Raw genomic sequence first — 16,515 nt, forward strand, 5'->3', positions numbered from 1 at the left:
CGGGAACTCGGGCCCAGGCTGCGGGGTCCACGGAGCGGACCTGGGGCTGCGGGTTCTGGTGTGGAGTCTCTAGGTGGGGCGCCCCTCCACAGGTGTACCAGCGAGGCGGGGCACCAGCTCCCTTCTCAGCCTTGCGGTCAGGTCCTCAGGATGCGTGGATAAGGGCAGTCTCGCGACGCCTGGCCACTCAGGCTCGCGGGGTCAGTAAATATCGCGGAGTCAGGACACTGAGTCTCGCGGGATCACGTCAGTCTCGCGGGGAGTGGCGCCACGTGGCTCAGCGCCAGCGCACTACTTACTTCGTGGGCCTGACGGGCGTTGGGCGCCGCTAACTCCGGCTCTTGAGGACGACGACGATGCTGGGCGCAGCGGGCACTCTCGTGGGGCGTGGGCCGGCGCGCCGGGCGCTCCGTGGCTTCTCGCGAGCCGCCACCTTCGCCATCAAGCCCTGCGACCTCTACCGCCTGGAGGAGGGCCCACCGGCCACGGCGGAGCTGAGCCGCGAGGACGCGCTGCGCCTCTACCGCAGCATGCAGAAGGTGCGCCGCATGGAACTCGCAGCCGACCAGATGTATAAGCAGAAGTTGATCCGAGGCTTCTGCCACCTGTGCGATGGGCAGGAAGCGTGCTGCGTGGGGCTGGAGGCGGGCATCACGCCGTCGGACCACGTCATCACATCCTACCGGGCGCACGGCGTGGCCTTAGCGCGAGGGCTGTCGGTGCGCGCCATCCTGGCTGAACTCACAGGGCGCCGCAGTGGCTGCGCGAAGGGCAAGGGCGGCTCCATGCACATGTACGCGCGCCACTTCTACGGCGGCAACGGCATCGTAGGCGCGCAGGTGCCCCTGGGCGCGGGCGTGGCATTGGCCTGCCAGTATCTAGGCACTGGCAGCGTGTGCTTGACGATATACGGTGATGGCGCAGCCAACCAGGGCCAGGTGGCCGAGGCCTTCAACATGGCGGCGCTGTGGAAGTTGCCCTGCGTCTTTATTTGTGAGAACAACCGCTATGGCATGGGCACCTCGGCAGAGCGCTCGTCGGCCGCCACCGAGTACTACAAGCGCGCCTACTTCCTGCCCGGCCTGCGCGTAGATGGCATGGACGTGCTTTGCGTTCGCGAGGCCACTCGCTTCGCTGCTGACCACTGTCGCTCAGGGAAGGGCCCGCTGGTGATGGAGCTGCTGACCTACCGCTACCACGGGCACAGCATGAGCGACCCGGGCATCAGCTACCGCTCCCGGGAGGAGGTGCAGGCCGTGAGGAGCAAGAGTGATCCCATCATGCTTCTGCAGGAGAAGATGGTGAGCAGCGATCTCAGCAGTGTGGAGGAGCTGAAGGAGATCAACTCCGAAGTGAAGAAAGAAGTGGCAGAGGCGGTCCAGTTCGCCACCTCGGATGCAGAACCATCTTTGGATGTTTTAGGCCACCATATCTACTGCAGCAACCCACCGTTTGAAGTTCGTGGTGCTAATCAGTGGATCAAGTTTAAATCCATCAGTTAAAGGAGATGATATGAAACTTATAAATCTTCAGTAGGAAGCTCCGGTCAGCTTTAGGAAACATCGTTAAGGGATAGTAAAAAGAAAACCCTTGTAAGAGTGTATTGAAATAGACTAATAAGTTATTAAAAGTTGAAGAATGTACATGCAGTTTAAAGAGATATTCAATGGCGTGTTGTATTAAAATGCTATACTGTTAATCATTTAGTGTGATTGTCTTTTAAATTACTATTTTTCACATTTTTAAATTAGTACTCTTGTAGTACCTAGCGTTTGTATTCTTTGTGGCGAGTTGGTATAGAACACATCTTCATTCTTTCATTCCCTTTCCCTTCCTCCCCCTCCAGTCTACAATAGGACAAACAGCATTAACTTCCCAAATATTTGCCCTAAGAACTCTTATTTGTTTAGGTTTGTATCATTTTAAATACATCTATAACACAATATTAGACTACAAGAGTACCCAATTTGTTAATGTTGACCACTGTCCAGTGAAACAACATTTAACAGGGCCGGAGGGGGAGGACTAGGTCATTTTCAGTGTTACTGAACTCTTACAGTATTTTTAGTGTACTAATTTAAGGGAAAAGTAAACAAAAAATATAGGGTGAAATTGCATTTTGCTTTAATATTAATGTTACCCATTTCATTTGCTAGTCAAACCATGATGTTTTCTAGATTTAAAAATTCTGGTGAATTTGATACTGAAAAATGAAAAAAAGTTCATAAATTCAAAAGAGAGATGACATTAATATAAAATTGAAAGAGAAATCTGCCCTGCTTTCAACTTTAGTTATTAACTCTACAGTGTTGATCACTGGGTAGTTTACTATTTGGTATCTTTCAGCACATTCACAGATGCATTGATCCAAAGAAAAATTTAACTTGGATCATAGGTAGTCTCTTGTAGCCCAATATTATATCAAACAACAAATCATGATTTGGAGAAAATGGTTTTGTTTGTATTTGGACTAAAATTCTCTTGAGTTTCAGGTTTGGAGTATCTTAACTCCTTGAGATGGACTTCACTGCAATCAGGATAATTTGACCCTGACTTAAGGAATACTATATGGAATATATATAGATTTTAAGACCCTTAATAGAAAACAATCTCTGAGGCCTTTGATACAGACATTTATGGGTATAAAAATCTCCAGTCTTTCTCAGGCTAAATAAGTAACCTCAAAACCTTAAAGTCAGAAATAAGCATTGTTGTGTTTAAAAATGATATTTCTAATTAACCTGTTTTTGGTTCGAATAAGTAATAGTCCAGAGATACACCAGTTGAATTACTGTGATTAGAAAAAAAATCATAAAATGTCCAAAGCGATGAATTCATTTTATGTTGAAATAGTAATATTTAAATTGTCATACTTGGAAGAAGAAAAACCAGCTAATCAATGCCACTTTATATATGCAATATATGAAAATCAATAAGTTTACAGAATGGATTGATACTAGCAAAAGTTAAGATGCAGTTGATAAAAAAATGAAAGCATTGATAAAGATACAAAAATGCTGTAGTATTTAAGGTAAACACTATGTTAGAGCAATAAAATATCTGTCATAACCTACATAATCCAGTTCCATCAGGCAAAAGTTTTCAATATTAAAAACTGGACTTCTACGTGTACTTTTATGAACTATAAAGTCAGTGGCTGTACACAATTATATAACTGCAAAACAAAATAACCACCCGAACCTGTTATTTTTTTATATGATTTTTTTTTTTGTCTTTTTCATTTTTATCGGTACCAAGGATCGAACTCACGACTGCCTGCTTGCAAGGCAGGTGCTTATGCCACTGAGCTAAATCCCCAGCCCCCCGAACCTGTTATTTTTAATTAAGTCAAACTTTTATTGTGTAACTAATAGCAATAATTTATCAAGGTGTCTGAGAGGGGAAGAAATCTATGTATTGGGTTATATTTCCAGTTAAGACAAAATTGACAGTAAAATCTAAGCTATTCAATCTGTTTTATCCCACATAATACCCAATAACACATGGTAATCATAATGAGAATTTCATTTCTCTGACAATAGTAGGACAAGTGTGAGAAGAGGGTTCATATTATCTTAATCTTATGATACTCATGGTAGATTGTGGAAAATTGAAAAAGGTGAAGAAAGTATACAGGAAACACAAATATATTAGAATTTATTTAAAATAAATAGGATATGTCTGCACATGTAGTACAGAAAAGACATGTTAGTAAAATTTGACAATTTGTGAGAAAGCAAGTTTTATAAAATTGAAATATAATTCATATACGATAAAATTTTTCTAAAATGCACAATTTGGGAGTTTTAATATATGTATAAGGCTATGTAACTGCTACCACTAATTCAGAGACATTTTATCACTACAAAGAGAAAACCCATGCCCATTTTTTGGTCACTTCTTTTTTCCCTGGAGGCTACAGATACACTTTCTGTCTCTAGATTCTCATATTCTCAACATTTCATAAAATCGTAGACTATGGGGTGTGTGCTGGCCTCTTTCACTTAATATATTTGTTTTCATCCATGGGGAAGCGCCTATCAGTACTATATAGATACATTTTAATGACCAAATAAAATTCCATTTCATTTATCCATGCATGAGTTGTATTTTTGAGTTTTCCCCTACTTTTTTGTCTCTTATGAAAGGAAGTGATGTTTAGGAAAAAGTTTATTTTTTTTTAAATGAAAAGAAATTTTAAAGGTACTTGTTTAAGACATTTCAGCATTATGTCTTCCCACTCATGCAAATGCTAAATTACTATGTGACTGAATATGCATCAACTGTATAAATATTGTCCCCATTGGATTTTGAGTTTTTAATATTAACTTTAAAGATGATTTTAGATTTACAAAGAATTGAGAAGCATGTATAGTTACCACATGGCCTGCAATCATTCAGTTATTCACATCTAACGATGAGTGTGTGGTAAGGACAGTGCGGGCTCAGCGGGCTTTACTTCAAGCCAACACTCTGTAGGAAGTCCTCCCTTTATACTCCAAACAGGTAATCTTTGCAGCGTTGGAGAGTTTAGCCTGATAAAAGTGTATCTGTGAGTCTGAGTCCTGGGCCATGCTGATCCAGTATGACCAGATAAGTTTATCTTAATAAACTTATTTCCGAGTCACTCCACAGGTGACTAGAAGCTCATTCCTGAGTTCTTTTGGATCTTTCTCTTATGGAACTTTTTCCTTTCCTGATTTTGATCTCTATCGTTTTTCTGTGTCAAGCAATAACTATAATAAAAACCAATCCATCAAAATTCATAGAATACAAAGCTAGAGAAGAGCATATCTAGGCATATTAAATGGCTAGTTCAGGTTCAAACTTGATTATTTTATTAGAGCACTTGAATATGAAGCATGAGGCTTAGCATTTTATATAATTACCTCATTTGGTAGTTGCAATATCTGCATAATATACACTTTAATTTCTCAATTTACCATGGAGGCTCAAGATACTCAAGATGTCATAATTTACCAAGGGTGGAAGTAGATTCAAAGCCAGGTGGAAAAAGTTCATAATTTAAAAATGACTTCGTATTGCTTTCTGATCTCTGTTCTAGCAATACTCAACTAAATAATAGGGAAATAAAGTGCATTACTAAATGAAAAATGAAATCAAACTAGAACCAAGGATTTCGATAATTATTGTCAGCTGAGTCAAGTTTCAGATTAAGAACAGAAACAGACATATTAGGGAGGAAAATGGGAAGTAAAGTAGATTAAAGGTAGCTGCAAAACTTTGTGTGTTCCCAGTAATGAGTGTGATCTATGCCTCATCTAGAGGGTGGGTTTTTGACTGTATTTACCAAAGGGAAATGGCAGCAATGATATACAGCCCAGAATCTTTTGGAATATTCTTTGTAGGAGGTGTGCTTTTCTTGTATCAGCTCAAACCTACAGAGAGGTTCCTGTTAGAGAGGGCATGGGAAAGTACTCTGGTCATCTGTCCTACATGAGTTCTGCCTTTCTGCCAAGTCTGCAAAAGCAACAGACACAGGAGGAGGCCCTCTGGGCAGTGCATCTGCTGCCTGACCTCAATGTCTTATAAGGCAGTAGAATCACTAGCCAAACTCTGGCCACACTCCAGATGGATAAAATCAAAAGAAAATGAAAATGAATGCTTTGAAGAATGTAACTATTGAAATACTTGTAATAGATAACCAGAATAAAAAGAGTCTCAGCAGAAATTAGAGTGACATCACTTAATCTTAAAGTAAGAATCCAAAGAGGACAAGCAACAGGAAACCAGTGAGATTCAGAAATTCCAAAGGATACAGTAGCACACAGGCTCCAAAGGTCTACAAAAGTAGCTACAGAGAAGAGGCAGGACTGGAAAAGAAGAGAGCCTGAGTATCAACTTTTACCACATTTTTCTACTACTTCAGACTGATATTTAGGTGAACTAGAATACCCATGACATTGAGCTTTGAAGGTTTTATATGAAAATTTTGTCACCAGTGGTCAAGAAACACATAGATTATATTTGCAATTTCAGTGACTGATGATTTTGAAATGACTGATACTTTCCTTAGAAACCAAATAGCTTTCTGTTGCTAGGTGAGTATTACACCTCACTGAGCCAAAGCCAGTACTTGAAATGCCAGGGGAGTGTTGGAAATTCACAGCTGCTGTGACTAGTGTAGCCAAGTACTACAGTGGAGGAACATAGGAAACTGTGTGTTCAAGAATAACAGAACCCAAGAGACACAGCTGGGGCAAATAATTCAGTCACATGAGTAAGTAGGCAGAATGAGGTGCACATATGTAACAAGAGCAAAGGATCTAGAAGTAAGCATTGTCATTTGCTGGTTTTGGTATGAATTGAATTAGTCGCATCCTGTGTTCTATTTACCTCTTTAAAACTTAATATTTCTTGCCAACTTCCACTGACAGCAACCCTGTTTTTACGTGACATGAAAATTAATTAGAGAACCTGGATTGCAATGTTAATTTAAATCTGAGCTCAAATCATGACTTTTCCATCTAATATAAATAGGTTACTTCTTTATCTGCAAGATTAACCCACATGACTTTTGTAAAATGTAATAGAGGAGGTAAAATGGCATGTGTCTTACACCAGCTACACCAGATGTGATATATGGAATTTCTGGTTCACAGGAGTAGAAAGCCATTCACTGAGAAAAGGGACAAGATTTAGGAATGAATGGTGCCTGCCTGGCAAGTGCGAGGTCCTGAGTTCAATTCCTCGTTCGAAAAAAAAAAAAAATAGGAGCTGTGACTTAAAGCAGTAAGAAATTTTAAATTTTAGGTAGTAAGTAGGTAGATAGGTAGAAGAGCTGCAAGGGTCAAAAGAAACAGAACAGCAGATGAAATATATTTTTCACAAATTCAGACATCCTTTCTCATGCATTCTTACTCTTAAGTAATACTCCTCCTAGCCTGCATTGGATACAGAAAATAGTGCGAAAGGCCCAACAAATTCAGACAATAAGACTAGATGTAACAGCAATGGAGCTCATCAACTTAGATCCTAGTTTTGTTTAGAACTAGAGTTAATCACGCTATGGAATATTGTTGACCATGTAGAAGCTATGTAACTACAGTATTACTTGATAGAATTAAGGATAGTCATATATTTTATTGTAAAATACATGACTGTAGATAACCTAATACTACTAATGTCCTCTCAAATAGTATTAATGTAAACAATGATCTGATCAGGATCAAATAAAAATTAAAATTACCTGCATTCAACTTGTTCTGCAATTCCTTCCCATTGACTCAGTCCCTGTATGTTTGATTCATGAAGCTGATCTATACAGAAAAGAGCAAAGATGTCCCTATGCTGGAAGTTGGGAAGAATAGATAGAAACTTTCTGCTGGGGTAATGCACAGAAAAGAGCATGACCAAATTAGGAAACACTGAAGAACAACAAAGACAGTTCATATAATACTTGCCTTTTGACAGGCCAATAAATACTCAAGCTGAACAATTTACCAAAACTTCATGACCTTTTGAACAATGAGCAGAGTTCAATTACCCACAAATATTCTATTAAAAGTCAACTCTCTAGTCTGAAGTGTTATTTCAGCAGTTATGTGTCAGAATTATTAAAGAGAGAATGCTGCCTTTGTAGTTTCTGTAGTTTCCCTGCTATTGTTTCTCTCTTTTTAAAAACTCACTGCTACATAAACTAGTACTTTGCCAACAAGGAAAAAAGTGAGTAAGTAGAAGGAAGTAATTATTTTAATAATGTCTGGAGAGTATGAGCTATTAGATTTTGATAGGACACTTTATCTGAGCATTATTAGAATGATACTGTCACTTAAGAAAATATATAATCTCCCTCCATTAGAGATTCACAGTAACATCCAGCAGCACTCAGAGATTTCTTTTTTACCAGCCATGTGGACTGCAGTGTTGTGTTGAGCTATCTGCCAATTCTGGTGAATCTAGATTCTAGGTCTTCAGAGTTTTATTTTTTCACCATTACTGTATGATTCAGCTTTCCATCACTATTACATGTATCTGAGCTAAATACTTTGTAAAAAAGAAAGCTTTATTTTGGCTCATAGTTTCATAGGCTCCAGTCCATTTCCACACAACTCTCTTGTTTTAAGCCTGGCAATATAATACATCCTGACGAGAACCCAGAATTGAGGAACTGCTCAGTCACAATGATACAGCAAACAGAGCTAAGAAGGGACTGTGATCCCTTCTATTGCACCTCTGAAGCTCTCACCTCTCTCCACATAAGCCCCATCTCCTGAAGGTTCTGCTATTGGCTGTAGGTCATTGTGGAACATCTAGAATATGAATTGTACCAGATAGATACCAGATGGTACTTCAAGGCAAAAAGCTGTATAAGCCATTTATGGAATATTACATATTTCTGCAATAAAACACTAGAGTTTACTAGTATTATAAGGGCATATTGTGATCTCAGTCCCCTTAGAAGTGACATATTTTCTATGATTAAAATCCTTTCTTCAAAATGCTTTGTCATTTATCTTTTAAAAATACTCCTTTTGCAACCGGGCATGGTGGTACATGCCTGTAATCCCAGCACTCAGGAGGCTGAGGCAGGCGGATCACTGCAAGTTCACGACCAGCCTGGGCTACAAAGTGAGCACATGGCCAGCCTGAACCACACAGTGAGACTCTGTCTCAAAAAGTCAAAAAACCTCCCAAAATAAAACAAACAAACAAAGAAACCTAAACCAAAACCAAAAACAAAACTCTTAATCCTTTATACAATTTCCTATGTCTTTCAGGATCATTCAGAGTAGAACTTAAAATTCCATATTATTGTTCTAAACATAGTGGAAAAACAGTTACACTATTTTGGTATCAAATGTTTTCTTTATTTGCTGAATTATGTTCACTTAGGAAAAGGAGCTGAATTTTTATCTGCAAAATCAATTAGACTCAAATATGTCCTTTCCTCAGTGAATTAGCTAACTCTGAGTTATTCTTTTGCATGTTTAAAAAAATAATATTATACGTTCCACGTAGTGCTATTGTGAGGACTGAAAGCAATGTGTATAAAGTTTCTTTTGCCCGACACATATTAAGCACTTCCTAGAATATTTGTATTTCCCTGTCACCTCCTCTTCTTTTCTCTCATTTTCTAGATTATGTTAAAGCCTAGATTTTGGTCACATAGCCTTACAGAAAAATTCCACTTACTGTTTACCATTCAAAAATGTCAATTAAATTTTGAATTAGTCATTCTAAAAGTATAGTCATAATGTTTTTATTCAGTGATTCCTGAAACTCATTAAACATTGCTATTGTTATTTTATACAGGTTGTCAGTGGGTAATTTAAAAAGTCACTTGTTCTACAAATTGAGTTTACTACACATGTAATGTGGGCATGAGTTGCTAAGAGTAGCTTTGTTGTTCTTTTTTCATCCAGACTTATGATCCACACTGAGCTGCGTCATTTTCTAATAACTATATTGCATCCTTTTTTGTAAAGTTTAGTATGAAACACATCATTTGTTATAAAGATTTGATTAGTATGAAATTTTTCAAATCTCCTAAATGAATCTTACACATACACAAAAGAAAGACTGATAGATGCAAAGCAGGCTTTTTATGTGTGTAACTGTTACCTTTGAGAAAAAAATTTGCTTTTTCTTCCTTAATAAAGATTTTTATTTTAGTGTTAATCACAAACTTTATGGAGCAAGTGGCAACATTCTGTTTGAGTTAAAAGAGCAGCAGTGCAAATTATTTATCAGCATTATTCATAAAGTTCCTGTTGTAAATAGTATTGGGCTCCTTGCTGTTCCCCAGCAGGTCTGAAATGCACACTGGAGCTTCACAATCAGTGACATAGCACCCTCTGCCCAAGGCTGCTCTTTGGCAATGATGGAAGCTGCTCCCACAACCAGCATTTTCAATTCACACTTAAATTTCCACTTGGGGAGGCAATCCAAAACAAACTAGTCTTCCCTGAGATGCATGCTGGGAATAAATGCCCTCCCAACTTTAATAATTATCTGAGAAGAATAGATCTCTCACTCCCCATTTCCATCTGAGTAGGGATTGCATATTAGGAACTAGTTATTTTCTACTCCTTTTTTGAATAATTCACAGATATCAATTTGCTGACTCTATTCTTTCCCATAGAATTATAGTCTTTGCTGAGTAAATTGCTCTTTTTGCAGCTGTAATTAGAGACACACTATAAAAAAATGAAGCAATAATCAGTACGTAGATTTTTTTTTATCTTTTAGTAAACCATCTTTATTCAGGACTATTGCTTCTCTCTACAAATGGACCTGTGTCATGTCTTCAAAACAGTATGTGTATTTAAGAAATCTTTATTGAAACATAGGCTAGCTCCTGGATATATGAACATATTATCATCATTTGATGAATTATATGTAACTTAAAAATCAAAGTATGATAGAGAGAAATTATATAATTATTTCATAATCAGAATTTAGTCATAAAAACTAGAAACTGTACCTTTGTATGTACACATAATATCTGTCTTAGTTACCTTTTACTCGTTGCTGAGACAAAATACCTGATGACCAAAATTGGGAAAAGAAAGGTTTATTTCTTACAGGTTTTGGAGGTTTTAATCCATACTCAGTTGGCTCCAAGGCAGGGTGGCATGGCAGGGCTGCAGTTCATGGTGGCTGCAAACAGCAAGAGGGAAACCCGCAAGAGACACAGACACATCTTCTTCCTGCCATTACATTACATTGTGGCTCCACCCCTAGGCCAGTGTAGCACTCATACCCCCAATCCAAGCACTAGAGAATGAACCAATCACAAAGGCACAATGCAAATGCTTGAGGCCTGGGAGCCACCCACATGAACCATGACAATATGTCCTTAGTGCTTCATGTATTTTTAGGTAATTATTTTTTTTCTTCATTTGTTACCATTTACATTCAGTTTAATTCTTTGAATGTAAAATAATTTTAGTATAATTAATGGATGTGGGCCTTTTCTTTACCTGAACTTCTGAGAAGATGTTTTTTTTGAAGAAAATAGTTTTACTGAAGAAGTAGTTTTACTACAAATAAAGACATATGTTCAAATCACATGGAGTTTCAAAGACAATTAGACATAATTGTGGTACATAGACCTGATAGAATTGTAGGAAAACACTTCTGATCAGGATATTTATCTATAATAGTACTTGAGGAAGCAAAATTGGTGGTTTTTGACAGCATGTGGTGAAATTTGATTCACAAATATTTTGTTCAAGGTGGGTCTTAATGGAGTTTTAGTATATCTTAATTTTTCTCTGTTCTTTCAATTTGGTGTGTATTTGATGCAGATTGGTTTTCAATTATATCCAGTGTTGGAAAATTTCTCAGCATTTGTTTTCTTTACAAATATTGTGAATGAGTATTCTTGGAAGAGTAAGTCTATATTAACCGTGGTATGTTATTTATATTTAGTTAGATAATAGTGAATATAAATTCTTAATATAAGATCAGTTCCTTAGGCCATGAATCAGAGGTTTCTTAATTCATTTGTTAAGAAGAAATGGTTTGATAACTTATAGAAATTTGAGTTGCTACCTCAGACAATGGAGTGTCTGGTGTTGAACATACAGGGACCACTATTTTTATGGATTCCTTTCTTTGCTGAAGGTTGCATATTTAGGTAAGATGCAAGCAGACCCACAAGAGTTGTACTGTATTGTCTTTCTAGCTTATTCACATGCCAATCTTCTCCATGTACAATACTGAAGTTCATACTTATTGGTCTACTATGATTGAGGTGTGTTAAAACTTCTGTGCCTTATAAAGAAAATTTTCTTGATTTTTGTCCTGTGACTGGCCCGTTATGATTTTTATGGTCTTTTAGAGGCCAAAAGTGAACATTCTGAGGTCTCTTGGAAGTTATAGAGTATTTGAATCAAGGTATCTGAAATCATTGTAAAAAGAACCGTAGAAGCCATATGGTTAAAAAAAAAATACAGTGGGGTCGACTGTCTCTAATCTTTGCTTTCAATTCAACTACAAATGAATCAGAGTTAATTATAATAAATGTTATGTGAAAACCAAACATAGAACACTTGCTCATTCTACTCAGCCCTGAACACATGGTAAGTACTCCATAAATATAGGGTAAACAGAAAAAATACATAGTTTTACTGAAAAACTGAGGATAACTGAAAACGTAGGTAAAAAAACAGAAAGAAAATGAAAAGCCACTTGTAGGTAAAACTGGCTTTCTCCATCTGGTTTTTCTTAAAGAGTTCCAAAGAAGAACTGAGGATAAACTTTTTTCCTTTAATGATCAAGATGCATGCTGTTCAAAAATGAGAGGAAAAAATCAAAGAAAAGGAAGACAAGCCTTTTAAAAAAACTATCATTAATATGCAGTTATATGTTAGAACTGGAAAATTACATTGCCTTTTTAGACAAAAGACTTTTTCAGTGTTTCTACCATTTTGAATAGTTACCATTAGTACTGGTTGTTACTGATTTAAAATTACACTTTCCACGGTACTCATAAGAATAAAAGGTGGAACAAATACAGAAATAAACCCCCACTGATAAATCTTTTAATTTCATGAAATTTCTACAGATAATTGTTTTTCAAGCAGGTGGAATATTATTCCCAGTTACGGAGTGTGTAGAGTGAGTTATTTTAAGAGCACAGGATACAGTGGGCCAAATAATAATAATTTTACAATGGAAGGAATTTACAAACTCTAATCAAATAATCAAAAGTCAGTATCAACAATGATGTCACATTGATAGTATCTTTCTTTCCTACTAATTACGGCCATATTATAAGATGTCATCAACAGAGGAAAGGAGATGTGTGATGTATAAACACTACACTGTCTTTGAAATTTCCCCATAAATATAAAACTGCCCTAAACTGCAAACTTCATGAATTTCAAAATAATTTAAAATTTAGATCTCTAAATAAAAAATCAACTTATAAAACTTCAAATACAAAATTATATTTTTAGTGTTTACTTTAATATTTAATTGATCCCAAAATATTTATTTATGACACTTTGTATCACACTTTTGCATAATTAGATAGAAGAAATGTCATGAAAATTTAAAAGTTTATTACATGGTTTGAAAAGGAAAATGTCAACTAGCCAGAATTTTAAGATGTTAAATGATTTTATCACAGGATTAATAAAAATTTATATCCTCCTGTTTATTCATGTTCCAAATACTTCTGTGAATTTCATTTTTGAAAGAAATTAAGCTAATAAATAAAAATAACTTTTGATATAAGTAATTTACTCAAAGTAATATGTCTTATTGTCTAATCTGACTTTGTTTTTGTAACCACTAGCAATGATATATGATAGTACAAATTTTGAATAAAAAATACAGCATTCAACACATTCAAATTTATATTTATTAAGCAAGATAAAATGCTACTGTTTCTTTCTAAGCACTGAGTGTAAGTTTGCTCTCTTATTGAGTACAAATTTAATTATCTTAATTACTTTGTCCCAGAGCTACTTCCATTATATAGTGTTTACACTGCTATGTAGATAAATGCCTCCCAGTACATACGCATAGACAACGTTGCTCAGATTATGACATTACTAAATTGTTTTATTTTATAAGAATTTTATATTGATTAAATACTATAAAATATAATATGGAAATTTAAGACATTTCAAGAATAAACTCCATGAAAATTAAAATAAAATTAGTGTATTTTTTAAAAGGTTGAATAAATTAGGATTTAAAAAATGAGTAGCATTAATACTGACAGGCAATTTATTAGTAATACATTCAAAAACACAGAAGGACATTAAACATAGGCACATCAAAAATTTGAAAGAACTACTTACCAGCTACAAATATTATGCAAAAGCATTTATCATTTCTGTCTAAAATGATGATAAAATTCTAATTCTGGATTTAGGTCAAAATGGGTATATATTTTGTATATATCTCTTTATAAAGAGTAATCCATGTTGCAGCACCTTATTTTCAGTCATGATCAGATAAGAGCAGAGTAGTCTGACATTTACAATAGTTTACTGGGAGTATAACACAATTAGTATATAAATTTAATTAAATTTCTATGGTGACTCATGACATAAAAATATCAAAATAAGTTAACTTGTACAGAAAAAGACCAAAGATCAATGCAGTGCACAGAGATACAATGAATTAAAGTATAACTGCTGTATAAATCTGTGGAAAACATTACACTCAAAAGTAGATTTTTTTGCAAAGATATTTCTTAGAAAAAGATCATTTAGTTCAGTTAGAAGAGAGATTTTAGATGGCTCCAAAAATAACTAAAGTCAATCTTCAAGCAAAATATATATTTTTATTCACTGGTAAAAACAAAGAATTGTTTGATGAAATCAAAGCAAATGAAACTCTTTCTTAGGTTTTAAAAGGTGTAATTTTAATTTTGCACTTTCAGATATAATTTCCCAATAACTTTTTCAGTGTTTTAAAATAAACAGATATCACTGGAATTGTTATGATATAATATAGAAATCACATGTTAAAGAAAATATCTGACTATCCGAGAGAGTAGAGAAAAAAAGTGATACTGGTGAGAGAACTGATCAGGTGGATTCTTCCTCCTTACCACTTTGAAGCAAGTGTGAACTCTAGGTTTTCACTGATTTGCAAGGAAAAATGCTGGCCTCTCTGCTGTGGAAGGAAGTGGGGCCTTGAATAATTACATGAAGGAGAAAAAGGAATACCATTCATTTAGAAGTGCAGGATGATACAGGTCTCATTGGTTATGCCAAATGTGCTGGAGAATTACTAATTGTGTGTCCTTCATTCATAAGTACACATGTGATGAGCTGGCTTCTTCTGCAGTTCTCAGCATCTTCCTCCATGGAGAATGATCTTAATTATGTTTTACTGAGACAACTTCTTATGCAACATTTTGTAATTCTGTAGTAAAGAAATAACAACTAACTCTTCATGTGCTAATAGCCCTAGTTTAGTTACTGCTGGAGAAATGAGTTGTCATGAAATTGTAAATTACTTTGCTTCCCTGAATCAAGCACTATAAAGCAATGTGTGTGTGTGTGTGTGTGTGTGTGTGTGTGCGCGCGCGCGCGCGCGCATGATTGCAATTACTTCTGAAATCCTCCAACCTGTTTAAAAAAAAAAATATTTTTACTGTTGTATGGACATGTGCTTTAAATTACCAAATATTGGAAAGAAATTTGCCACTCTCATCTTCAACTACATTACAGAATTCCATTGGTAACACCAATGAAAAAAATAATATAATTGGCACTAGTTGAAGAAAATAAATAAATAAAAGAGTCCATTTCTTTTCATGCAGTACTTAATTATGTTTCTCAGATAAAATTTAGATCTGTTGTAATACACAGTCTCAAATTGTGGTAGTTTATTCAAAATAGATACTTGTTTCTCTTTCACAAAAATATTAGTGAATGATTAAACTAAATTTGATCTGAGGATTTCTCTGTATTTTCTTTCCTTGCTAAGATCTGCAAACTTGCTTGCTACCTAAACTAACTAAACACGTAACATAGGTGTTGTTTTTGTAGCAAAGAGCCTAGTCAGAGTCTAGTCATAATCACAACACCAGAGCTTCAGCCAGGTACCTGGATGAGACCATGCTCCAACGGGCTGAACCCCAACCTACAAGCAAGCAAGCTGCTTCTGGAGCCCAACTCCATTTCCTGTCCCATTGCCCAGTTGTGAAGCAGCATTCTGTGAACATTTTCTTGTCCAGAGAGGTTCCGATACACAATCCTTTTAGTGAATCTCTATTAAATTTTAGTTTTTCTTTAGTTTTTATTTTGCACAGACTCTGAGTAATACAGTGCCTTATCATCCACAGGGAGGCAACTTCCTTTTATGTATCACTGCCATTAGCATTTAGTAGCCATGTTGTTTTGCAAGATACTGTTCTAGTTTCAGATGACCCAAATAAAACACTCCAGCCGTCACAAAAATCATGATTAGGTTGCTTATGCTTTACTGGTCACATTTAGTGCAAGCACTAGCAATTAAAATTTTTCAGAAACCCATTTGAATAGTTTAAATGTTTGAGTACATTGTTCAGTTTCCATTGCTGGGATCAAAGAAAGAAATTTTCGTTTTGGTTCATCGTGTCTGATATTTCAGTCCAAGACACAAACTTGGCAGAAGGGCATGGTAGAGAAGGGCGCTCAGCTCACGGAGACCAGGAAGCAGAGAGAGGGCAAGAGCGGAGAATGAGGAAAGAGCCCTAGACCAGACATGTTTGCCAAGGTCCTGCAGCCAGGGATCACCCAGACATAGCCTGAGGATAATCTCCAGGTGTCACTCAATCCGATTAAGTTGAAAACCATGAATAACCATGACAATGGGCTTTAGCACCAAAGTGAAACACAGGGAAAGGTCAGAGACAACTGGTAGCCTCTGGTACTAGTCTATGTTTTGGCAAAAGGTCCCTGCATGGGGAATGTAGTCACTCTTCCACATTTATGTATCTTCACATTGTAGCCAGTCATATCTGTCCTATACCTAATTATAGAGTAAGATAGAACAATCTCAATATGACAACTTCTACTGAGGAAATGAAAGAATGAA

At 36.5% G+C, this 16,515-nt stretch overlaps 1 protein-coding gene across 1 annotated transcript; it reads left to right on the forward strand.

Moving 5' to 3' along the window:
* Positions 1 to 231: 231 nt before the first annotated feature.
* On the forward strand, positions 232 to 1,702 carry Pdha2 (pyruvate dehydrogenase E1 subunit alpha 2). Its single transcript, XM_063246741.1, has one exon. It carries the CDS (start codon positions 357 to 359, stop codon positions 1,500 to 1,502), a length of 1,146 nt encoding a protein of 381 aa, XP_063102811.1. The 5' UTR covers positions 232 to 356; the 3' UTR covers positions 1,503 to 1,702.
* Positions 1,703 to 16,515: the final 14,813 nt, after the last annotated feature.

Source organism: Cavia porcellus, unplaced genomic scaffold, assembly GCF_034190915.1.
Source record: "Cavia porcellus strain 051 isolate PalLab524CR breed Dunkin Hartley unplaced genomic scaffold, mCavPor4.1 scaffold_4, whole genome shotgun sequence".
Lineage (NCBI taxonomy): Eukaryota > Metazoa > Chordata > Mammalia > Rodentia > Caviidae > Cavia > Cavia porcellus.

Coding starts and splice junctions, on each gene's coding strand:
- Pdha2 (XM_063246741.1), top strand. CDS start 357: ATGCTGGGCGCAGCGGGCACTCTCGTGGGGCGTGGGCCGGCGCGCCGG.